Raw genomic sequence first — 24,518 nt, 5'->3', positions numbered from 1 at the left:
TCATCTGCAAACGCTAGAGAAATAGTTATCTGAACTATTGAAATCAGAATGGAAATGTTCTTCAACATTGATATCATATCGAAATAAAACGAAAAAACTAGAAACGAATCCCTGATAAAATATTTACAGGTCATCAAAAGCCATAAAGATGCTACTTCTGAAAATATGAAGTTTAATGTCAGTGAACTGGGCAGCCATCAACTACAATCCCTTTAGCAGTAGGGCAAGTAGCCAACGGGCAGCCCTCGCCGTTGTTCCCCCACCATTTAAGTTCAATGCCCCGGTTCTGCAGCGTAATGAACATCAATATGGTAACAAAGGCAGTTCCGGCATCAAGACCACCAGAAAGGACGTAGTTATAGCGCGACCACACGTCTGGCCTGTACCTGTAGACAACATACCCGAAAAGAAATGCAACAATGATCCAACTTGTAAAGTTTACAGCACTAGCCGGGGGCATCATGGATGTGGCACCCAGCAAGACCGGCATGTTGATGAGACGAATCCAATTATGTTGGGGGAAAGCCATGTGTGCAAGCTTGACAAGCACAGGGGCAATGGCCCCACCAAAGAAGAACCAATTGACGTTCATGTATGCACCGAGGTTTCCAAAGATTCTTCGAGGGCCAACAAGCCCCCAGATAACTGATGCATCAAAGAACACGCGGTCCATTGGACAAGTCCACTGACTATCCTTTGGCAGCTTGGAGGTATCACAAAGGTTTGGAATGTCACCCATCAGCCACCATGCTGTTACCAGGTATACAATCACTGCTACAATCGTTCCTACCACCTGTAATTCCACGAGGTTAGCTTCTGAAGATTTCAAACCAAAAATGTAATGCAAATTGATAAATCCGAAAAAACGAAACTGACCTGTGCTATGAACATTGATCTTGGTGGAATCTTCATGTAGTGACCAAGCTTAAAATCAGCCAGGAAAGTTAAAGCTTGAGCCATACTGATGTAGCCATACACTTTGAAGCACATATTCGCTACAGGGTGCTCCGGGTACAAGTACCCGATCACATATTCCGTGATAATATTCAAACCCGGTTGCTGTTACCACGAAAAAAGAACGGAAAAATGTTTCAGAAACCTTTATCTAGCATGAACTTGAACAAGCGGTTGTAAACTTGCAGCAAACAGCATTAGCTTATAAACAAAAGTTCTAATTTCGTTACCTGGTTTGTTGTGGCTGTGATGATACCAATTGGAACTGTGTACAAGATGGCAATGGCACAAGCAAGCAGAACACCCCACCAAGGCAGTTGAAGAGACTCGTTGTAATACTGGCAAGCAAAGAGGATAAGAGCAATGTTTACCACAAGGATGCCGAGAAACCACCATGTTGGCACTGATTTGTACTTTTTCATAAGCCTTGCATGGATATCCAACTTCTTTTGTCGTCGAAATGCATTTCCAATGTCCCTGCAATGAAGGTATGATGAAATTCAGCTTCAATTCACAAACAGCAGATCTCTAGTTTAACTTATGCTTACATTTTGTGAAAACGTTCAACGATTCAAACGTAAATTACCTTGCATTAAAGAGCAGAACATGCACAAGCGTAGCAGGAAGCGTGGCAAACCCGAGACCATAAGTCATAGCGAAGAAGGTGCTCAAATTTACAGGTCCGGACTTTGCATATGTAGGACGGTCAAGTTCAAACTTGGAATCAATGATGCTCAGAACATCATACGTGGTACCATTAGACGTGAAAAGGTCACTAGAATATATTGGGAACTTCTTGGCATTGTAGACATCAAAAAAGTACGTGATGGGTGTCATCACATACATGACAAGAAAAAACCCAATGGCAATATTGGCAGTGGCAAACCATGGGCTAGCTAGCGGAGTACCAAGATATGATGAAATAGCCGCCCAGTCAATCGCAAAAGAACCAATACCGAGGCCAGACAAGCCAGAACCCAGTTGTTGGACAAGAATAGACTTAGGAGCAAGCCAACATACCCAAGAGAAAGATGTTATGATGTAAATCAGATAGCCAGGAAAGACATAGTAACAGAAACTGCAGATCATCACTATGAGGAAGAATTGGGAACGAGTCATTCCACCTTTCGCCCTTTTGTCCTTCTCATGCAGAGCTCTGCAGCAGTAAAGACTTACTACTATGAGTACTTGCTAAACAGGATACGAAATCAATGACTGAGTGATTATTACTGAACCAAAGATATGTTTACCTGAAGAGTGAAACCTGAACCAGATTAGAAGGCCACCACATTTGCTCCGGATCAACCAGAATTCTTCGGAAAATTCCAGCCCAGCCAAACCCTAACACCTAAATTCAAACAAGATCAACAGAAACTACAGGGTCAGACACCAGATTAGTAATTTCGGTATGAAACAAACAGTTCATTGTGTTATTATTGTTACAAAAATTCAGCAGATTTGATAGATTTTGATAAAACAATACTGAACATTATAAACATATTTGTCAGAGAAACGAAAAGCATATGCAAATATTGCTACGAAATAGTCATAATCCGCTATAAAACCAAATGCAATTCCATTAACACAAAGAAGAAGAAAACACAAAAGCAATCGAAACCCAAAGAAGAAGGAGAAAAAAAGAAAACCTGAGTGGTGAACATAACAAGCAGGGCAGGAATAAAAGTGAGCTTCCTCTTATACAAGAGCTTCACAGCAGACAAGATATGAGTAGCGTAAACGCTTCCAGCGCCCGAGTTTGCAAATATGGTGATCAAAACATGTTCCTTGATATTAAAAGGCCCCGGATTCATGGTGAACTCGAACCACGTCCCCTTGAAAAAAGGGGACGTAGGCAGCGTCCTTGCCATGAGATGCCCAATGGGCACGACAGCAATCTGGGCACAAATCGAACTGATGGACAAAGGGTTTTTCCTGTACCAGAAGAACTGGTTGACAAAGGAGAGCAAGATGCATGAAGACAAACCAAGAACCCACATTCTGAATGTGAGCACGGGAATGGTGGGGTCGTCGGTTTTCGGCACCGTCAAGTCAACCTGCTTGATGGAGCAGTCGTTAACTTCCTCCTCCTCCGCCGCAGAGGCATCAACTTTTGCAGCGTCTATCTCAGCCATGAACACAGCTTGCTGCCGTTCCTAGTGGAAAAACAAGCAAATGTGTGAAATATATATTCAATATATGTGTGTATCTATAGATATAGATAGTTGCACAGTCGGCTCCGTGAAGTGAGTGTAAAATCACACAACGCAGAGAGAAAGAGAGGGCTAGGTTGAATATGGAGTATTGAATATTATGTATGTGTATATCTGTGTGTGTATATATATATAATATAAGAAGAGAGAGTGCGGAGTAGGACTACGAGAGTAGCTAGGGTTGGTTTGGATGCTTAGAATCCTAACGGAGGAGATCCTACGTCTTTCAAGTATTCATATTCAATTACAACAATGTATGTTGCACCCTTTCTGTATACACCGGGATCTTCTAGCAGTCCCGGAATATTGTATACACCATATGACCGTCAAATCTTTTATAAAAAAATCAAATGGTCAAAATGTAGCGATAAAAAAAAGATTCTGGTGAATAAGATACAACGGTACAAGAGGAATTCTCCTAGGCATAGGAGTTTAAGAGAGAGAGAGATTCGAGATGCATGTGAGACTGAGAGTCCTAAGTCCGCCAAACTAAAAGGATTTTTAGAAAACTGTTTATTTTAACAAATTTGGCTCACACAATATCACATCCTGTACAAGAAATACAAGAAAGAAAATAAATATTTGTTTTCAGAAAATTTAATTTTATGGGTTTCCATCACATCACTTTCGGTATGGCTTGATAATTTAATTGGGAATAGAAATCACTTTCTGAATAATTCTAAATGCAAAAGATAAAGAAGAGATTGAGAAGTATAGACACATTTTAATGATTTAGTAGCAGTATTAATAGTAACAGATAGGGACAACAGCAACCAAACTTTTAACTTCTTAAGTAAGATCAGTTTTATAAATTCTAGAATATTGTTGTCCCTCGATTTTGCACCGAATCTCCCGTTAGTTCTAAGTAGAACCCGGATCCTCTTTGTAAGGATCCCGGGAATCTGTCAATCTTGTCCGTTCATCGTACATCGTACAGTCATAAATTATTTTAAATATTTTTATTTAAAATTAAACACAAACACTACTTGACAAAAACTGATCGCACGATGTACAATGTACGATGAACGGACACGATTTACAGATCTTTGGTATCCTGTTGGCTCTAAGTACAAGTACATAGTAAGATGGAGACAAGGATATTTATTTTAATTCACTTCCTGTTTTTTCTTATACGAAGATGGGCAATTCAAATTTCGGCTTCGAACAGTAAGGAAAAATATTTTCAACCAACTGAACTACAAACAAACATTGCAATTTGATTAAATTACATTTGATCTCCCAAGCAATAGTTTTCTGTAGATTATTATTTTTTAATTTAAATTTAGTTCAATTTTAATAGAATGAGATTAATTGATGGGTTCTTAATTTTATATTTGTCCATTTGGATTATGTACAACTGGCGTGGTCAATAAAACGGCATACCTTTCTGCGCAAAGCAAAGTCAACTAATAAGCCAAGTAGTTAACCAACCCCACACATCTTTTCGTAGGATATTGGAAATCAAGATCCAAGACCAATTTTTTAAAAGGAACTTTAACGAAAACACCTGGTACTGTTCACTTTAACGAAAAATCACATTTTTACACTAAAAGTCAATCATGGTACTATTCACTTTACCCTTTATTTTGTACTTATCATTAAAACTCAAAGTTTTCAAGCTTTTTTCATTAGTTTTCTTTTTTTTAAATCGTAAACAACAAGAGGTCACGAATAAAAATATAAAGACGTTAATAAAAAAAGAAGTAATAATCTAATCATAAATCATCACAAGCAATTATGCGTTTGTTTTTTAGTCCTTCGTTCAATGTTTTTAAATGTTTGTTACCAATTGATAAAAAAATTGAGGTGCGATATCCACACATCCCATTTTACTTCTCACACATGTTTTTAATTTTCGACCGTCGGATCGGATGAATTGAAGAAGATTAACGAACAGAAATTATCAAGGATGTGTGAGAAGTAAAATAAGATGTGTGGATAGCACACCCCAAAAAATTTATCAACCCTATATAAGCCTTGGAAGATAAAACTTTTATTTTATTTTTTAAATTAACCACACAGTAATTTTCCCTTTTCATAATCACGTAAAGCTCGTTTGAATTTTTTTATTATTTATTTAAATGATTGAAAACATTTTTCGTAAATGTATTTATGAGACCAACCTTGGTAGAAAAGCAAATGAATCCTAAAAAACATTTTTAATGCTTCCTAAAAAAATCACAAAGCGCTTTTAAAATTCAGAGAATTTTCGATTTATTGTACTAAAACACGTTCAAACAAACGAGTAATATTTTGTAAGTGTGTTTTGAGGTGGATTGTCTGCCCTCTCATTTCCATACTCTTCCCATCCCCTCTTGTTTTGTGTGATCACGGTTAAGCTACGTTAACATTTTATATTCTTATTACTTTTTATTTTATTATTTTTATAAAAAAATCAATATAAAATGTTAACGCGACTTAACCGTAATCACACAAACAAAAACAAATAGGAGGAGTTGGAAAGAGTATAGAAATGGAAGAGCAGACAATCCAAATGCCTTGCGTAACTTCAAAAGTCACCATCTTGCATCCATTTCAATTAACAATTATTGGTTCCTTGGAAAACCAAAGTTGGAAACAAACAAAAGTTGGAAACAAACAAAGAAGTTTGAGCTCGAAAGTGAGACTACACCCCACCATCCACTGATTCAAACTTCAAAAGGCGCTTTCCGGCTATTAAGTTTGACTGAAGAGCCACTTCCACAGTTCCACTTCTAGAAGCCAGCGACCCAACTAATGTACGCAATTTTTCTTGAGTACCTACAGACGTTTGTCTTAACAAGTTTAACCGTTAAATCCGATCCAACAACTTAAATTGAGTGACCGGGGACTATCGTAGGTGTGCGAACCCCACAGATTCCGGGACAAAATCCATCACTTGTAACGTTGGTGTGGGGAAAAATATCAAGGTATCGATGTCCGACAAGCTTGATGAAGACACCATTACCACGACGGTCCCCCTTGAACAGTCGCCGCATTTCTCTTCCAGCGGAAAAAGATCACCATCACCGCAACCGTCCCTCTCAATGTTCTGTTAAGCTTGCTGAACGACCCGTGGAAAAAGTTCCCCGTTGTCGCTCTTTTCTTTGTCTTCGACATTCATAGCTGACGAGAAGGTAGGGCCTTTGCGGGGGCAGGGCAATGACATTTATGGGTTACGTGAATGACCAAATGCAGGAAAATGTGACCTCTCAGAGCACATGAAACCATTAATTTCCAACTGCATAGTGCGACTAGTCTAAAAATGAATGCGTGCTACCGACATGCACCCAACTTCGACCCCCCCCTGCCGTAGAACATCTCCGTTAGATTAGTACGTCGCGCCGTGAAAAGAGAGTATGAAGTTAGTAAAAGAATCAAGCCCTAACATGCTCCTAATTCAGTACAAGTGCAGAACACAGTAGCTACCAGTTTCCCCAACAGTCAGTGAAATCCAAAGACATCCCTTAAGACAGATCTTCCGAAACCATGTTAATTCTTCGATTCTACGGTAGACTCTAGTGGATCACAATCGAATCATGTTAGGATTCGATGCATCTACAACTCAACCCAAACCCAGTCAGAAGACTCGAAAATCAAACGCAAGAATGCTACATAGAGTTCACATACTAGTATCTACGACGAACAAAATTCACGACATCTTTGAGAGAAAATGAGCAATGACACAGAAAAGGCCAGTTATTCTCAATACAAAATGAGACCTACAACAGTTACGACGAAAGCCAGTTACTTTCAGTACAGTAAAATGAAACCTACAACAGTTACCACACTTCATCGAGGAATAATATCAAATCTAGACCCTAATCACAGAGCATATGCATATGCAAATGCAAGGAGACTTCAACATGTTTAACTTCAAATAAGTTTACATTTTCTAGCAATCGCATATGGCGAAATAGTCTGTATGTAATCGTACTGGTAACCAGACCGAACAGTTCGAATCAAAATAAAGGAAATAAAGTCTGCTGTTGTCTACACACAGAAAAGCAGTCTAAAACTATGCGCCTTTAATTCTCGAAACTGCAAGTTTGTTGTATCGCCCCTCACTATCACAACCTCCCAAATCAAGCAAGTCCTACAGAGAAGAGTCGTTTGACGGTTTAGCGTGATTTTTTTTTAGTTTCAACTCGGCACCTAATGGCCATGAATATAAACGGTTGTACGGATCGAAAACTGTGTTAATCACCTGAAAAACCGCATAATTCAACGCTTCCCTCGGTGCCCACCACCTGACCTCGCACCAGGATAGCGAGCGAATTGCAACCTTAAATTGACTGAGTCACGGTCATGCTCATCGAATTTATAACCTGCAAAATCGAGCTCGACCATTTACGCTGTAACAACTGGGTACGTTTTCAACGCCGAATGAGGGTATCAGCAGATAGATGATATAAAGACGTTAAACCGTTATCTTAAATATTTAATACCTATCATTTTTCAACACACCTAAGTAGCAAACCTGAGTTCGCCACACATGTCCTAGATTGACAGAGGGTAAAACAGGTCTCCCTCATTCCAAAAATGAAGTTCACGCACTTCCTCTCTTGACATAAAGTATACAGTTTCACTAGATAAACCTCCTCATAATGAGATTTCATCTTCCAGGAACAAAAGACGAAGTGTAGGCTAAAACATGAGACAACTATCCCGAGAGCAGCATTGTCCCAAGCAGCATTCTTAGACTGAATTACAAGTGCGGCCAAACTGAAATTATATGGCTTCTCTCACCAGTCTCGCTGTCCTACTTGACTAATTAAGGGAAAAATCAAGTCCCAAGGAAACCAACGAGTTTCAAGGCATTCGCAGAATCTTGGAGGATAAAAAATGAACCATAAAGGCAATCCCTTCCATTGTTTGGAACAATTTTGCAAAGTTTGGTTTATGGTATACTGGTACTGGATGACTTTGCTGACCAATCAACTTCTAGTTTAAAGTAAGGGGTGAAACCAAGACCTATGGGCAGCGGTAATCTATGTTCACCTCATAAAGCCAATAGAAAGTGGCCCCATGAATCACCTACTTAAAAAACGAAGTCACATGCCTTGAATAGTAAGTTATCTCACTTTAAACGGAAAATAAATGCCACAAAACTAGGGGTTTGACAATCTTTTAAGTGGTTGAAAATGTCAGGTAGCTTTGGAAGTTAAAAGGGGTTTAAATTTACAAATACTGTGTACAAAATTTCCATATGAATTGAAGCAACACAATCTTATCTGCATTGTAAAATTTGATAACGTAGTGGCCTTTCCTTTATTTTCTTTTTGTTAATTACATTTTGTTAATTACACAAAACTGCCAAACAACAATCCAAACTTTTTTTATTTTTTTTGGAAAGGAAACGAAACAACAATCCAAACTATTGATGCAAATCTTTTTTTTTTTCTTTCCTTTTTCATGAATCATTTTGCAGTCCATCTTCTTACGAAGTGAAGAAATTTTTTTATGTAACTTCTCCAACAATGGCATAAGAAATGTCAAAGAAACTATGGTGCTATGATTTCAACAAATTTAACAAAAATGTAAACTTACCTTGCAATGCATCCATAGCAGTTGCTGCATGGGCCGGACTCACAAAATCAACAAAACAAAGTACCAGTGGATCTCCTCCAGGCTGCACAGATAAATTATTTGAGAATCCAACAGTCAATAACCATTCAATCTTATCCCTTGGGAAAGAAAAACTTACATGTCTGGATTCCTTGCTCACAAGTCTCACTTCCTTGTAGCCAACGAAAGGGCGAAAGATATCTTCAAAACTAAGTGAAGGTAAACTCGAGAAAGGTAAAGTGCAAGTAATGACACAAAGGGTTATAAAACTGCGACCCCTAGAAAATTTTAAGGATACGAGCTACTTCACGTCTTGTACAGTTGGGAGGCAATCCCTCCACAAATAGCGTACTGGTAGCACCAGGAGGAAGGGGAGCATCAGGCCGTCCACTTCCCATTCCTAAGACCCTATCTTTTGCAGGTGCCCCAGGGTCAACACCCCCAATTCCCATCATGCGTGGATCCTCAACAGCACGACCAGGTGGTCCTCCACTCATGTTTCTAGCAGATTGTCCCCCACTATATGATGACATTTGCTGAAGCATAACTTGTAACATTAGCCCCCGAAACTTCAAACGTATGATGAAAAATGTGACAGTTCTAGAAAAAGAAAAGTAAGTACCGCATTGCGCAGGTAGCGATCATACGACGCATTTATGGAGTCGGTATCTCTAATTCCTCGCATAGAACCTCTATCATCTTCATGGGGATAATAGTTAGGGAGGTCTTGACCACCCTGGGTATCTAAAAGATGAAGGATGTACTTCAGGATACCAAAAGAGAAAATAAACAATATTTGAAGGCATATAATTATAAACGCAGTAGGTGGCATAAAGCTATAAACAAGAGAATATTAAGTTAAACTGCTGATGACCTAACAAAATCAAATTGCTATAATCACCAACTACTGCATCAGTCATAATCAGGTAATTAAGTTGTTACATGCCCATGAGGTACCCAAACGTCTCAATATATTGCATATGCTAACACAACGACTTGAATTTTCCTTTCACATTTAATGCTAGCAGCTTAGTAGTTTATATAGTAACTGTAGTGATCTACATAGTAGCATATCTTCAAATAACTTCAATTAAAAACTCATGTATAATACAATCTGTACACCGATTAAGGCTTACAGAACTCGAGATAAGAGGCTGATCCTTGAATCAAACCGGGCATTCATTAAAGATGAAAAATTATTAACAGCCTCCAGGGATTTTGACACTTAAAATAAACTAATAACGAAGATGATCTGGGAGCCGGGACCCGCCAGCACGCAGCTTGCACAAATATGACACTGGTCATATTACCAACAAATGGGTGTCCAAAATATATAGACTACCCTCCTCATGGATGCAGTACAACAGACCGAAACATGTTCACGAATGTGCATAATGAGATTAGGAATACTCATTTTAGCTCCCATATGCATGCTTTGAACAATGTTTACACTAAAATGTGTGTAGATAAAATAAATAGAGCACAGAAAACTAACAAGAATGCAAATTTATCATGTAATCTAAGCAATTATATCTCAAAAATAACCATGGAAGCCCCATCTGAAAGCCGAAATTGATGGCTTAATAAGCTTATCCACATAAACATCAAATAGTGATTAAACCACATACAACATAGATCAAAAGATCCCAAATTTCAATTCCCCATTGAAAACCTAGTTCGACTACTTAAATGTCAGCTGAAATCTCCATTTTTTGTTCACAATTCTGCTCTCAGGGCAACCACGAAGAGACTAAAATCCCCAAGAACCCTAATTTAATAAACCCCAAACGCACGCAAAAAGGAGAGAGGAAACCCAAAAAAGGGGAAATTTGAGGAATTTAACATACCGTAATCGGAGCGAGGACGCTTTCCAACGACTGAATTCATCGCCGAGGGCGGCGGTTGTCGACCGTCGCTGTACCTCCAGTACGCGTCCGCCATGTTTGAGGCTTGCCGACCGTCACTACCTGCTTGGTTTGTGGGCTCCACAGCGAGAGATATGGAGAGTGGAGAGAAAGGAAGTTGAAAGATTCTGGTTTTTCCAGTAGAGGATGAGAGACAGGAAGAGTAGGAGAGGAGAGCACAGAGCGGGCAAACCTCTTGGAGTTACTTCTACTCCTCGATTTCCCTTTACTTGTCTTTTTGGTTTTTTTTTTATTCCTAAAAATTGTTACAACCAATTGTATTGTCAAACTGCATTCTTTGTCACTTAAATTCAGAGGAAATCTTAGTAATAGTTCGTCGGTTTTAATTTGATCGGAGTAATGTTTCTTAATTAAAAATTTATAATTATTAATTTTTTAACTCATTAAAACGTACCGTTACGTCAAAATAAATCACGTGTATGACACGTGAAAGTTGAATGTGGAGGCAAATAAAGAAAACGAAATATTATTTCACGAGGGAATGGGATCAAATGCAACAAAGAGGGCCGGAGGCTATTAAACAGACTGGAAATATACCATCAGACGCACAAAGCTGCATTTTGATGCAAAGCCACGCGTTCCACCATGAAATAATTTCGTTTTACTTATTTATCCCTTTATTCAGTCTCACGTATCATGCAAGTAACTTATTTTGACGGAAGTTTTGACAGAGTTAACGAAAATGACCATAACTACACGTTTTGACGAGTTAAGGGACCAATGATCACAAATTTTTAATTAAAAGATCATTACTCCAATAAAATTAAAATTAATGAACTATTACTTCCTCTTTAAATTAATTAGAGTGAAAGGGATATGGCTCAAAATGGTAGAGCCATCAATTTGTAAACGTGTGGGCAGTAATGTGTAGATTGTACACATTGTATTGAAAAATAAGATGGACTTCTATATATATATTTTTTTTTTGGGTAAAACACATGGCAGAACATGGTGAAACTTTTAAGGAAAACTAATAAAAATAATTTGAAAACTTTGAGTTTTAACAATAAGGACAAAATAAAGGGTAAATTGAATATTATCAAGATTGACTTTTTAGTGTAAAAATGTGATTTTTCGTTAAAGTTTCCAAACTTTTATTACTAACTGAACAAATTTACAACAAAGGTCTAATACATGTACCCAAAGCAAAATGGGACTTTCCAAACCAAACAACAAACGCCCAACCAAGTGATTAGGCCCAAATACACACACAAACCGAAAGAAACCCTAGTCCTTCTTCTACTAACGCCACTGCATCTCCTCTTGATCAGCTTGACCCATCTACCCTGACGAACGCCAGAATTCAAACCAAACAATGCCTCAAAAAAGGTAGGAAATAAGACTTCATCATCCAACAACTAGTCCCTTTCCGATTGCAGCCACGAAGTAGAAGAAATCAAAGAACCTAGTGGGATTCCCACAAGCAACACTGCCACCAAAGGCAGACCTAGGAAAGAAGGTGGTGCGAACACTCGAGCCGATGCAAACACCGAAAACTCTACACACCTTCCCGATGAACCATAACAAAATGTGGTCAAAAGTTATTGCAAACCGAATTTGGGAAGAAATTGATGAAGGATGGAGTGAAGTCATAAAGGAAGAATCGGAAGAAAACATAGATTGATGATGGAAGAGGAGTGTGAATATGTAGGTAGAACAGAGGAGAAGGAAAGGAAGGGGAGAACAAAATGAAGGAAAAGGCTACCACCTACCCCAGCCGGAGCTAGGGTAGGTAGCAAAACTGAAATCTGGAAAAAAAAAAGAAGGGGCAAACTCACACACACAATGAGAAAATCTCTTAGTGGGAGAGAAGAAAAGCAAACCCCCAATACACTATCAATTGTATTGACAGAATACCGATACGCTATCAACAAAATATTGATACATTTTGAAGTTAATAGTACATTGATACACAATTATCAATGGCATCAAACTTTTAGTCAATTGATACAACACTTTACGTGTTGACAAAACTCAAAACTCATTGGTAAAGTTCTTTGCTTTTCTACTTTTCTTATTGATGTTTTGTTTCACCCATCGATATCGTTGTTCCAATCAAAACTTAAAAACGTGTCATCTGTACATTTTCAATACTTCTAGCAAAATTAAACATAACTTATTAATATTGTTGACTAGTTTAAACACCGGTTGAGATTATGAACAAGTATCAAATTTTGCATTACGTTGGTTGAGATTATAACTATTTGCAAAAAAACGTTTTCAGTTATCTTAATAACACTTCCTAACAAACGCTTAGAATTCCAAAAACTGGTTGAGTGCCTTTGACCAAAGAAAAGATGACTTCAACCACTTCTAACAATTCTTACCAACTTGTCGTCGAGTATTATTTTCGATCTCGATATAGATGATTTGATTTCCATTATTCCACAAAATTATATTATTATTTTGTGTACTTTTCATCAACCAGCCTTATCCTTTTTCATCACCCTCATCCATTTTTTCCAGCTGAAACACTATTTCTGGTCAACTCTCCAAACTCTACAAATCTGCCCCCCCCCACTCCTTATGCTTCTTCAATTTTTGGGAGCATAATCTCTTCATACTCCTCCACGTATGAAGATTTCAATTCTTTTTCTTCCACTTTTATCCTCCGTGTATATATATATATATATATAGGCTGTGTTTTGAATCGGGTCTGATTGTTTTTAACGTGGTGTCGAAATCTTTCAGTTTAATGGCGGAATCCGGCGGCGGTCCCTTCTTCAGCTGCAGAAGTTGCCATAATCCTCTTGCTCTTCGTGACGACCTCATCTCCAAGAAATTTCTGGTGAAAACTGAAACATGGTTAATGTATTTTAGTCTATTATTTTCACTCCAATTTAGGTTGAGAACTATTTGCTAGAAGTGATTTTAATAGAAATACATGAAAATATTTATTAAAAATTCTAGTGCTTCTTGAAAAAGCAGTTGGAAGTGCTTCTGCATAAAACACTTCTATGACCTGGAAGAACTTACAATTTATCGTTCGGATTTCGTTGTTTAGGCAAAATCAGGGCCGGCATACATGTTCTCTCATGCAATGAACGTCATTGTGGGACAAAAGGAGGACAGGAAGCTCATAACTGGTGTTTTCTCAGTTGCTGACATCTATTGCAGCAACTGCGGCCAGGTCTTAGGTTGGAAGTACATTCGAGCTTATGAGCAGACTCAGATGTACAAGCAAGGGAAATTTATAATCGAGAGAGCAAAGATTTCTAAGCAGTACCAATAAATCCCCCCATGACGCATGACAAGAGTCGGTGTCGTGATCCTTTTACTCTATAACTTCCGCTAAAATAATTCGATTTTCGAAGGTTTACGATCGTTTGGGGATAATTTGTGCTTCTTCTTGTTGATTCTCTGCATATGTTCAGCAGAAACTAATGTTAGTAATATATGGACTTGAAGGTTGATGAACCCCGTTGGTGAAGTTCTTTGCTTTCATACTTTCCTTGCTGGTGTTTTGCTTCCCAGGACTTCATCTCTCGATATAATGGTCAAAGAAACATCTTTAAATTAGTCCGACTATGAAACAATCTGTATATCAATTTGTCTTTAATAATGTGTTGTGACCATCAAAATGTACCAATGACATGTTATCCATATAGTTTCAACATTTCCAGCAAAATGTACCTTGTTAATGTTGTTGACTAGTTAAAACACCGTTGAAATTATGGACACGCAAATAAAATTTACATAAATGAGAATGTCAAGATAATACTGTTCTGAACATAAAAACACTCCTTCATTTTTTTGTCCATAAGTCCTTGATCAAAAGTAAATAACTATAATTTAACGGTAAAAATTTTGAAGCACCATAAATTTTTTGTAATTTGAGACATTGTTATCTTGACAACTATGTTTTATATTAGTCCTCCCTCCCCCGGTATAGCAGTTGACACTTGGAATAAACTAGGGGCTCCACTGGTAGAGCAGTTTACAGTTGGGAATAAACTAGGTGGCTACTTTGTTTACACTAGCGCTCATAAAGATTTTTCAGTATGTTTGAAATACAGAACAGTAGATGTTGAAACGGAGATTTTGCAGAAGATTCTCTCTCTCTCTCTCTTAAAAGGTTACTGCTTTTCTTTTTCTTTTGAATTTAATGCAATTTCTCTTTCAATTTCCCGACTTTGCTTGTAGTGCTTAACAGCTAGTAATCAATTGATTAAATTCTACCAGTAAAGAACAAAGCAATTTCCCAACTATCTCATCATTTTTAATCACAATTAGCGACTGGTTAAACAGGTCAGATCCTTATCCCTTCGGACTTTTCCCATATTAATACCCAATTAATTAATGGGTTTTTTTTCTTATTTTATTATATCCCATGAATTTCACTTCAAAGACTCCAACTTTCCCCTTCCTAATCACCTAATTTATCAATTTTTAATCTGGGGTTGTTAATCTTTATCCTCTCAGTGTTCTTGTAGCTTACCCTTAAATGCAAATCCTGTCTCTTTCAAAATTCAATTTTTCAAATTTTTAAAATTATATATTTTACCTTTGGAATCTTGCACGCTAACTCGGTTGGTAATCGTATCTTTGATTGCAGGTTTCTAGGTCAATTTTGATCTTGTTGCAGGTAATTAAATTTATAATCTTTCTCTTAATCCACATTTTCATTTTCATATTTTAATTTTTACAGAATTTTACTCTCCTGTGTGTAAATTTTCTCTCTTTTGCTTTTTTTTTTTTTCTGGTTGCCGAGCAGTGAGAGGTGTTTAGAGCTGTGAATTTGTTTGTTAATGGCGGATTTGGTAGGGCCTAGATTGTACAGCTGTTGTAATTGCAGAAACCATGTCTCACTTCATGATGATATAATTTCCAAGGCCTTTCAGGTGAGGTTTCCACAATTCTAATTGTTTAATTTTCTTTGTTTTTTATTCTTTGAGAAAATGAGGTTTGAATTTTTGCTTCTTTGGAGTTTTTACTAGTTCTTCCCAATCCCAACTGATCATTGACTGTTGTCGAACTTTAAACTGATTTGCGTAGGGTTTCATGTGATTCCGTAATCACTCTTACTTTTTCCTTTTTCATTTTTTTTTTGGGTAACATGGAAGAAGAAAAAGAAACACAAACAACTAATCTAGCTGTAGCAACTCCAGAGTAGTCATCCGAAAAAGTTTGAACTAAACAAGGAGAGGCTCTTGAAACTCCATCTCACTATTTAAACCCAATTTGGCTAACTCGTCAGCTGCAAAATTATGCTCTATATTAACATGATGTACATTACAACTTCATGTTTCACTTCATGCTGCACATTACCGCAGTCCCTCTTCTCTGTCTGCACACCCTCCTCTTTTTTTTTCTTTTTTTTTTCTTCTACCTGTTGGATTGAATAAGTAAGGGAGAATCAATAATAGGATCCGGGAGAAGAGTGTAGGAGGAGAAAACGAGTGTGAAAATCACTAACCTTTGCACAAAGAGGGTACATTTCATAGAATAATTGAGATTGGTATGTCAACTGCCTCTGTAGGTTCTTGTGCTTTTTGTTCTTCGTATTTCTTTATCGTGAATCATGAGGGTTCTTGGCTGCAATCAATATATGAACCGAATGAGCATAAGAAGATAACTTTCCATATTTACATGAATAGGACACTTGGTTTGCTCTTTGTGCCAGATCTTGTAAGATGAATGTATTGCATCTGCTTAAAAAATCTGAATGCTTTGTTTCATTTCATATTCGGGTGTGATAAACGTTGTTTTCCAACAATTTGTTTATAGGGAAAACATGGCCGAGCATTTCTGTTCTCCCACGCAATGAATGTTGTTGTTGGGGCAAAAGAAGACAGACGTCTCTTAACCGGTCTGCATACTGTTGCTGATATCCACTGTGGTGATTGCCGTGAGGTGTTGGGTTGGAAGTACGTACGAGCTTATGAGGCATTGCAAAAGTACAAAGAAGGGAAGTTCATATTTGAGAAGTCCAAAATTGTGAAGGAAGATTGGTAGCAAAGGTTCCTGCCATTTGTTCCGATTTCTGTGTTAAGTGTACCAATATGCAGGTTCCTATATATGCAGTGTTCTTCTTTGTACAGAAACTCGGCATTCCTTGACAATCTATCATTGTTTCTTGCGGTAAAGTTCTTTGCTTGCATACTTTCCTTATCGGTGTTTTGCTTCCCGGGACTTCATCTGTAGATATAATGGTCAAAGAAACATCTTTAAATTAGTCCGACTATGAAACAACAATCGTTCTTTATATCAATTTGTCGTTAATAATGCGTTGTTACCATCAAATGTACCAATGATGACATGTTCTCCATATATTTTAAACATTTCCAGCAAAATGTACCTTGTTAATACTGTTGACTAGTTAAAACACTGCTTGAAATTATTGACACAGAAATAAAATTACATAAACATGAATGTCAAGATTATATTGTTCTGAATATCAAAAACTCCTCCATTGTTTTTTCCATTAAGTCCTCGATCAAAAACAAATAACTATAATTTAAAGGTAAAAATTTCTAAGCACTATAGAATTTTTGTAATTTGAGACATCCTACTACGTCTATGTTTTATATTAGTCCTCCCTCCCCTAATATAGCAGTTGACGCTTGGAATAAACTAGGGGCTCCCTTGGTATGGCACTTGACACTTGGAATAAACTAGGGGCTACTTTGTTTACACTAGCCAAGCACTGAACAAATTTTTCACTGTGTCTGAAACATAGGACAATACACTATATGTTATTGGTATAGCGCTTGACACTTGGGAGTAAACTAGGAGCTACTTTGTTTACACTAGCAAAGTACTGGAAGAAATTTTTCATTGTGTCTGAAATACGAGGAGAGTACGCTACATGTTATTGAACGCTTGAAAACATCAGAATTAACTTTTTACTGTAAAAATGTGATTTTTTGTTAAAGTAAACAGTACCAAAAGTTTTCGTTAAGTTCTCAAAATTCTTTTTTTCTATCTCTCCTTCCCTCTCTCTCGTAGAGCTTGCACGCAACCATGAACCTCAGCCCTCAAGTCTCTCAGTCATCCTCCGTTAAAAGGTTGGTGCGTTTCTTTTCCTTGTGAATTTAATGCAGTTTCTCTTTCAATTTCCCGACTTTGCTTGTAGTGCTTAACAGCTAGTAATCAATTGAGTCAATTCTACAAGTAAAGAACAAAGCAATTTCCCGACTCTCTCACCATTTTTTAATCACATTTAGTGACTGGTTAAACAGGTCAGATCCTTATCCCTTCCCATATTAATACCCAATTAATTAATGGGTTTTTATCTTATTTTATTTATCCTATGAATTTCACTTCAAAGACTCCAACTCCCCCTTCCTAATCACTTATTTAATCAATTTTTTAAGCTGGGTTTGTTAATTTTTTTTGGTAACGTGGAAGAAGAAAAAGAAACATTAAGAAATAACTAATCTAGCTACAGTGACTTCAGAGCAGTCATCCGAAAAGTTTGAACTACACAGGGAGGAGGCTCCGCAGGCTCTTAAAACTCCATCTCACTATTTAAACCCAATTTGGTTAACTTGTCAACTGCAAAATTACGCTCTCTATTAACATGCTACAAAATTACGCACTCTATGAACATGCTGCACATTACAACTTCACGCTGCACATTACCGCAGTCCCTCTTCTCCCTCTGCACGCCCTCCTCTTTTATTTTCCTCTAGCTCTTGGATTCAATAAGTAAGGGAGAATCAATAATAGGATTCGGGAGAAGAGTGTAGGAGGAGAAAACGAGTGTGAAAATCACTATCCCTTGCACAAAGAGGGTACATTTCATAGAATAATTGAAATTGGTGTGTCAACTGTCTCTGTAGGTTCTTATGCTTTTTGTTCTTTGTATTTCTTTATCGCTCATCATGAGGGTTCTTGGCTGTAATCAATAAATGAACCGAATGAACATAAGAAGATAGCTTTCCATCTTTACGTGAATAGGACACTTTCTTTGCTCTTTGTGCCAGATCTTGTAAGATGAATGTATTGCATCTGCTTAAAAAATCTGAATGCTTTGTTTCATTTCATATTCGGGTGTTATTACAGGATGTGGGCATATTATTTTTGGTCCAACGTTGTTTTCCAACAATTTGTTTATAGGGAAAATATGGCCAAGCATTTCTGTTCTCCCACGCAAGGAATGTTGTTGATGGGGCAAAAAAGACAGATACATGTTAACTGGTCTGCATAACGTTGCTGATATCCACTGTGGTGATTGCCATGAGGTGTTGGGCTGGAAGTACGAACGAGTTTATGAGGCATCGCATAAGTATAAAGAAGGGAAGCTCGTACTTGAGAAGTAAAAAATTGTGAAGGAAGATTGGTAGCAAAGGGTCCTGCCATTTGTTCTGATTTCTGTGTTTAAGTGTACCAATATGCAGTTCCTACATATGTTGTGTTCGTGTTTGTACAGAAACTTGGCATTCCTTGACAATCTATCATTGTTTCTTGCGGTTTGATTCTTGCCGTATGCTTTGTGTAAACGGTGTAGATGGAAATCATCGATCATCGAATTTATTTATGTGTAAAAATACGATGTCATTTCTCAAGCATGCTATTTTCTTGTAATATAATTACTAATCAGTTCTAGATGCTGCTTTATTGTGTGTGGAGAGAGCTATGTCCAGATTTGACCACAAAACGCACGGATTCAGTCATATCCTCCGGAGAAGTGAAGCAGATGCTCTCACCGTCTCACGGAGAAAGGATGAGTCCGGTTGCTTCTCATCTTTTGCACCAGGCGTCATTTGCGTCATTTTTTCGAGGTCATAATGCTTCATCTGTGTCTAAAGATTATGTTCTTGTTGAATGATACTAACCTGCACCGATTGGAGACATGGTGGCTTGAGCTCACAGTTTGTCTTTTACTTCCAGTACTTCAAAATGTCTCTCTACCATGAATAGGGTTTGGCGTGATTGAGAGTACAATCGTATGGAAGCAGGGACTTAACTGTGATATTTATATCGTTAGGGTTTTTAACACACCTGACCTATCATTGGCTGTGAAGATTGACCCTATCTCTCTAGTGTTTAAGTCCCACCATGATTCTACATCTTCGTAATAAAATCTATCAGATTTCCTTTAGGTTAATTGCAAGGGATAAGACTCCATATTCCTTATTATGTTAGGACTATCGGATCACTTTGGTTGCTAACAACTTGGTAGACAAGTGGCTTACAACAAAATGATACAATACAACATTCATTGTCATTCACGATCTTACATTCTCCCACTTGAATGTCAATGATTCATCCTAACAAAATAAGAAATCATGGTGATCACTGAGTCTTCATAAGTATGCAATAACCTTTCCTAGCAACCTGTCACTTTGAATAGAATGCAAAACCAAAGAAAACAAAGAACAACTTGGTATGTTCCTTGCACTCCAAGATCACATACACATTCAACTTAAACACTGTGTTGCTAACAAAGTCATGGTGTCAAGAGCTAATAGTCAAAACATTAGCTCACAACAGTCGAACTGAAAATATGAAAAATATATTTCAGTACACAAGTAGTTCACAAAAGAACTCAACATCGTTGGTAACAAAATCCAACTTTTCTGTTAATTTAGAATATGATAAGAGAACAAGTAAAATACGACATATTGTTTACAAAATCAGGACCTCTTATTAAAACTTATGAACAAAATTTAAACAAAATTTACTCTTAAAGTATCAACCACTAACACTTCAAGTTTTTAATACAAAAGGTAATCTCTTATTCCCACTGATTAGCAGAGATAAACAATTATTACTCTCACTGATTAAGAGAGTAAAAAAACTTTATAAATGCCTACAAAATGAAACAGATACCTTTTAAGTACTCCTACTAGCAAAACATTAACATGGAATATAGAACATAAAATTTGTGAGCTGAACATCTTTATTCTAGATATCTGTAGGGAAGAGACTCTTGTGACTGAAAAACTATACAAAATTATTTGATCAATTTTGTTCATCTAACATTGGACAGAAATAGAAAATTTTAACTAAATGTTTTCTTATCGCATCAAAAACATATAATTCCAGAATCATCTTTGGACATAAACTAATTATATTAGGTTTGCATAGCTAAAACATAAAATACAAGGGTAAACTTATATAGCTTCAACACTTTTGAGCAGATGAAGTATATACAATCTTGTCAATTCCATGTTTCACTATACATTGATTTATAGTTGTACTGAATAAGAAAACACTTTTGAGCAGATTAATTATTCCTTGATAACAAATAAATCACAAGTCCAATTTCTTGAACAACAAACAAGAATTAATAAGCAAAACACTTTTGAGCAGAATATACTCATTACCCCTTCTTGAATTTCTTGCAAGATTAGTTGCATATATAAAATATAAACAAGTCTGATAATGTACATTTTATCTACCAAAACTATGACCATTAAAAGCATGCAAAGTTGATGAGTGTGAAGCCCATAATACATTATTTCTCCCACTTGGGCAAACACTCAAAATTGCAAGATTAAACACTAGAGAAAGTGGTTTTCATATAACAAAATATAGGCTAGTTGAATCAATAAAGATCAAATACATATATATATATATATATATATATATATATTTATTTTTTTTTTAATAGGCTCAAATTAAAAGTTCCATAAAAACTTATGCAATTACTACAAATTTTATTTTATTTTAGTGTAACAGAGAAGACTCACATATGTGTTAAAAATTAGGTGATAAATTAAAATGAAACCTAATAAGAGAATCCAAACTCAAAATTTATGTTTTAATTCTAAAACAAATTGATTAAAATAAACACTTAGATATCTCAATAACATCAATTTTTCAACAATAATTTTAATCCAATTTAGAACTCAGAGAAAATTAAGACAAAAGATTGGTAAATTTACCTACTCATTCTTGATTCTACAAGATTCATCATGGAAGTAGTCAAGTTGTGGAGGATCAAACCAAACGCAAATTGCATGATTGTTACACCTTTGGGCATAAACTAATCATGCAAAGAAAATACCTGCATAGCTAGCCAAAACATAAAATACACAAAATACATTTTATGTTGCTATAATAATTTATAGTTGGTAAATGATTTCCTGGAATTCCCTTTGGGACAAAAGTATTCACCATATAAATTAGAATTCTGATTTGTCAAAATAATCCTTTAGAACAGTATTAAATAACTGTTTTGTTGGATATTCAATGATTCTCAAAAGATTAAATTAGACACAAAAGTATGTCGTTATTGAACAATAGAGTTCTCGAAAAAGGAAACATGGTTATTCAGCTATTCGATAGGGACCAAAATGATCAATTAGTAAATTGATGCCACTTTCCAATTTTTGTCTCAAAAGACATTAATCATTATAATCAAAATTGATGACCAAACAAAACATTGGTTTGAGCAAAATAAACCAATACACTTTTCAACCAAAATTTAATCAGTGTTGACTAATAAAAGTCATTAGAATTGAGATTTTGCATTGAAAACCAGGACATAATAGAGCAAATAAACATGTCAAACAATTGGTACTATTGGATATGCACAAATTAGTGAAAACAATATTGCATAACATAACTAGTTTTTGAAGTACAAAAAATTCAGCAATACCACTTTAGTTTGCAAATTCACTAAAAACTCAATTCTCTTTAGATTGTCATGAAAATTTTTAGGTATGAACTAGACATATATGACTGCTGTTTTGCAAAATTTCATGATTTTTTAAAATTTTATAAGCGAGCCAAAAATGAATTCGAAAAGAGAGGTGCTGTAGAAACTACAGAAAATCTGCAGTACATACCTAAGATTAAAATTCACCAAATATTCATTGTTCATCCGATATGCATGAAAATTTTCAGACAATAAGTAAACATACAAATCTGTTAATTCCCAATATTTCATAATTTTTGACACTTTACAAGTGTACTAAAAGAAAATACGAAATAGGATGTGCTGCAGAAACGGCAAAAACTCTGCAGTACATACCGGAGACTAAATAATTCACCAAAAAATTCAAATTTTCTCCAATGTGTATGAAAATTTCCAGAAATGAAGTAGACATATAAATTTACTGTCACCCAAAATTCCATAATTTTTTCGATTCTAAAAGTGGGCTAAAAATAAAATCGAAATGGAATGTACTGCAGAAGATGCATAAATTCTGCAGTACATTCCTGAGATTAAAACTTCACCAATAAATCATTTTCAGACCACTGCTAGTGAAAATTTCCAGATTTAAAATAAACATCTTAATATATATCATAATAAAATTTCATGAATTTAGGAGTTGTAGAAGTACATCAAAATAATATCACAAACAGACTTTGCTGCTGAAGTCTACAGAATTCCAGCAGCGTGGTATCACCTTTAGCACTTTGCTATAAATTTATTCGATGTCCCAAAAACGTGAAAAATTGCAGTATATACAATCTATTTTGAACTACAAGAAAACAATTACATAAGGTTTGGAGTTACGAAAGTCTCTAAAAAAAATAGGATGTTTATCAAGCCCAGGTTAGTGACATGAATGGTTTTCCTTTTCATGTGAGTTTCTTGCCTTTTCAACATGTCCTATTTCTGACTGATAAATACTTTTATTGATTTCTCACTCAAATATAGCAAAATTCATTAAACTTAAGTTGAATCCACTAAACCACAAGCAAGACGTTATACGATAATCAACATAGTATTAGTGTCCCAGTTGACGTGAATCATAACATGTCATAAGTATTCATAATTTGTCATAGGTAATCAGTCATACCAAACATGTACTTATAGCAAACAAGAGAATTCAAAAGAGTTACTTTACTTGCAAATGACGTCGTTGAAGAAATTCTCCAAAATCTCAATTGTGTGTATTTGAGAAATTTATCAAATACAGAGTCTCAGCTAATGCAATTTTATGTTTGAAGATGAAGGTCAAAAAGGACAAACGTTACAAACTTGAATTGAAATCAAACAAATTCTGATTTCTAATTTCTGAAGAGGGGTGTTTCTAAGCATAACGATAAAGGGAAGCGTGAACATCAACTTAATTAACATGTATGGGAAAGTTAGTTTGCAAAATCAATGTGAAAAACATAGGAAGCATTTATATTCAAATTAGTTCAACCATTCAACTAATATGCCAAAATGGCCATATCATTATTCTTGTAATCAATTACTCAAAATTATGCAGCGAAATGGAATAAATGAAATTAAATGTAATTGAAGAAAATCCTTAAAATCTCATTCTAGGCATTAGGAATTGAAGGCCCAGAAAACTTACTTGTAAACAGGATATATATATGTATGTAGCTCAAGCTCCTCAGGATCACAATGGCTCACCCAAATTATATGGTATTACTTGAAATTAAAATACAAAAGGCCCATTGTAAAAGGTTCCTTCAACCAGATTTTTTCAATCATGCAGTCTTAAGACAATATATATAGTCAAAATGCAATAAGCTTAAAGTCATGCGGCAATCCTTGTTTGCAACATAGAGTTAATGTATTTATGGAAAATGAGCAGAAGCAAGAAGACAAACCCCAATTTATCTCCTAGCAGGGAGTAATTCTCAACTGGGTTTTGATGATGTGCGGGGAAGCAAAACCCGAATAACGGCTCGATCAATAATAACTGGATGGTGGCTCACTTAGAAATTTGAAATTAGCTATCACAGTCGAGCTCACGGAAGAGAACACAGTGAAGAAAACATGTCAGGGAGAAAATTCTTTATGCCTTCTCTGATAAACCTAGTTCGGATAAATCTCCAAACCCTAAAGAAAGGTCCACGTCAGCACCACCAATTTAATCACAACCTTCCCGCTGCAATCTGCAACAGAAAGGATCATAACAACACAGTCCATTATCCGCACAACTCTCTCAAATATGTTTGTATATGATTCAAACTGTTTGTATTTATCTTTCTAATTCAAATGTTTATCAAGTGTAACAACCTT

At 36.1% G+C, this 24,518-nt stretch overlaps 4 protein-coding genes and 1 long non-coding RNA gene across 7 annotated transcripts; 3 read left to right on the top strand and 2 right to left on the bottom strand.

Moving 5' to 3' along the window:
- Positions 1 to 14: 14 nt before the first annotated feature.
- LOC126629108 (oligopeptide transporter 6-like) lies at positions 15 to 8,912 on the bottom strand. Its single transcript, XM_050298994.1, has 8 exons — positions 8,851 to 8,912; positions 8,694 to 8,775; positions 2,601 to 3,107; positions 2,205 to 2,302; positions 1,541 to 2,110; positions 1,185 to 1,431; positions 877 to 1,059; positions 15 to 793 (listed from the first exon to the last, which is right to left on the bottom strand). The coding sequence occupies exons 2-8, from the start codon at positions 8,721 to 8,723 to the stop codon at positions 179 to 181; spliced, it is 2,250 nt and encodes a 749-aa protein (XP_050154951.1). The 5' UTR covers positions 8,724 to 8,775; positions 8,851 to 8,912; the 3' UTR covers positions 15 to 178.
- LOC126629109 (RNA-binding protein 2-like) lies at positions 6,825 to 10,873 on the bottom strand. Its single transcript, XM_050298995.1, has 7 exons — positions 10,559 to 10,873; positions 9,334 to 9,455; positions 9,010 to 9,247; positions 8,851 to 8,912; positions 8,694 to 8,775; positions 7,351 to 7,471; positions 6,825 to 7,239 (listed from the first exon to the last, which is right to left on the bottom strand). The coding sequence occupies exons 1-6, from the start codon at positions 10,650 to 10,652 to the stop codon at positions 7,368 to 7,370; spliced, it is 702 nt and encodes a 233-aa protein (XP_050154952.1). The 5' UTR covers positions 10,653 to 10,873; the 3' UTR covers positions 6,825 to 7,239; positions 7,351 to 7,367.
- A 2,170-nt stretch (positions 10,874 to 13,043) lies between these two features.
- Positions 13,044 to 14,053, top strand: LOC126627690 (protein yippee-like At4g27740). Its single transcript, XM_050297202.1, has 3 exons — positions 13,044 to 13,208; positions 13,328 to 13,424; positions 13,641 to 14,053. Exons 2-3 carry the CDS (start codon positions 13,332 to 13,334, stop codon positions 13,866 to 13,868), a joined length of 321 nt encoding a protein of 106 aa, XP_050153159.1. The 5' UTR covers positions 13,044 to 13,208; positions 13,328 to 13,331; the 3' UTR covers positions 13,869 to 14,053.
- A 444-nt stretch (positions 14,054 to 14,497) lies between these two features.
- Positions 14,498 to 16,861, top strand: LOC126627691 (protein yippee-like At4g27745). 3 transcript variants are annotated; one of them, XM_050297205.1, is made up of 4 exons: positions 14,498 to 14,711; positions 15,192 to 15,221; positions 15,351 to 15,477; positions 16,364 to 16,861. In XM_050297205.1, exons 3-4 carry the CDS (start codon positions 15,385 to 15,387, stop codon positions 16,589 to 16,591), a joined length of 321 nt encoding a protein of 106 aa, XP_050153162.1. In that variant the 5' UTR covers positions 14,498 to 14,711; positions 15,192 to 15,221; positions 15,351 to 15,384; the 3' UTR covers positions 16,592 to 16,861. The 3 variants fall into 3 exon arrangements, with proteins under 3 accessions (XP_050153162.1, XP_050153160.1, XP_050153161.1); XM_050297203.1 differs by lacking the exon at positions 14,498 to 14,711 and adding an exon at positions 14,724 to 14,884; XM_050297204.1 differs by lacking the exon at positions 14,498 to 14,711 and adding an exon at positions 14,915 to 15,035.
- A 695-nt stretch (positions 16,862 to 17,556) lies between these two features.
- On the top strand, positions 17,557 to 19,060 carry LOC126629866 (uncharacterized). The gene is made up of 2 exons (XR_007625876.1): positions 17,557 to 17,643; positions 18,644 to 19,060. It is a non-coding gene; the product is annotated as an uncharacterized LOC126629866 (long non-coding RNA).
- The last annotated feature ends 5,458 nt before the right edge of the window (positions 19,061 to 24,518 follow it).

Source organism: Malus sylvestris, chromosome 7, assembly GCF_916048215.2.
Source record: "Malus sylvestris chromosome 7, drMalSylv7.2, whole genome shotgun sequence".
NCBI lineage: Eukaryota > Viridiplantae > Streptophyta > Magnoliopsida > Rosales > Rosaceae > Malus > Malus sylvestris.
Note: the sequence above shows the minus strand (reverse complement) of the source record. Positions and strands in the feature narration are given on the sequence as shown.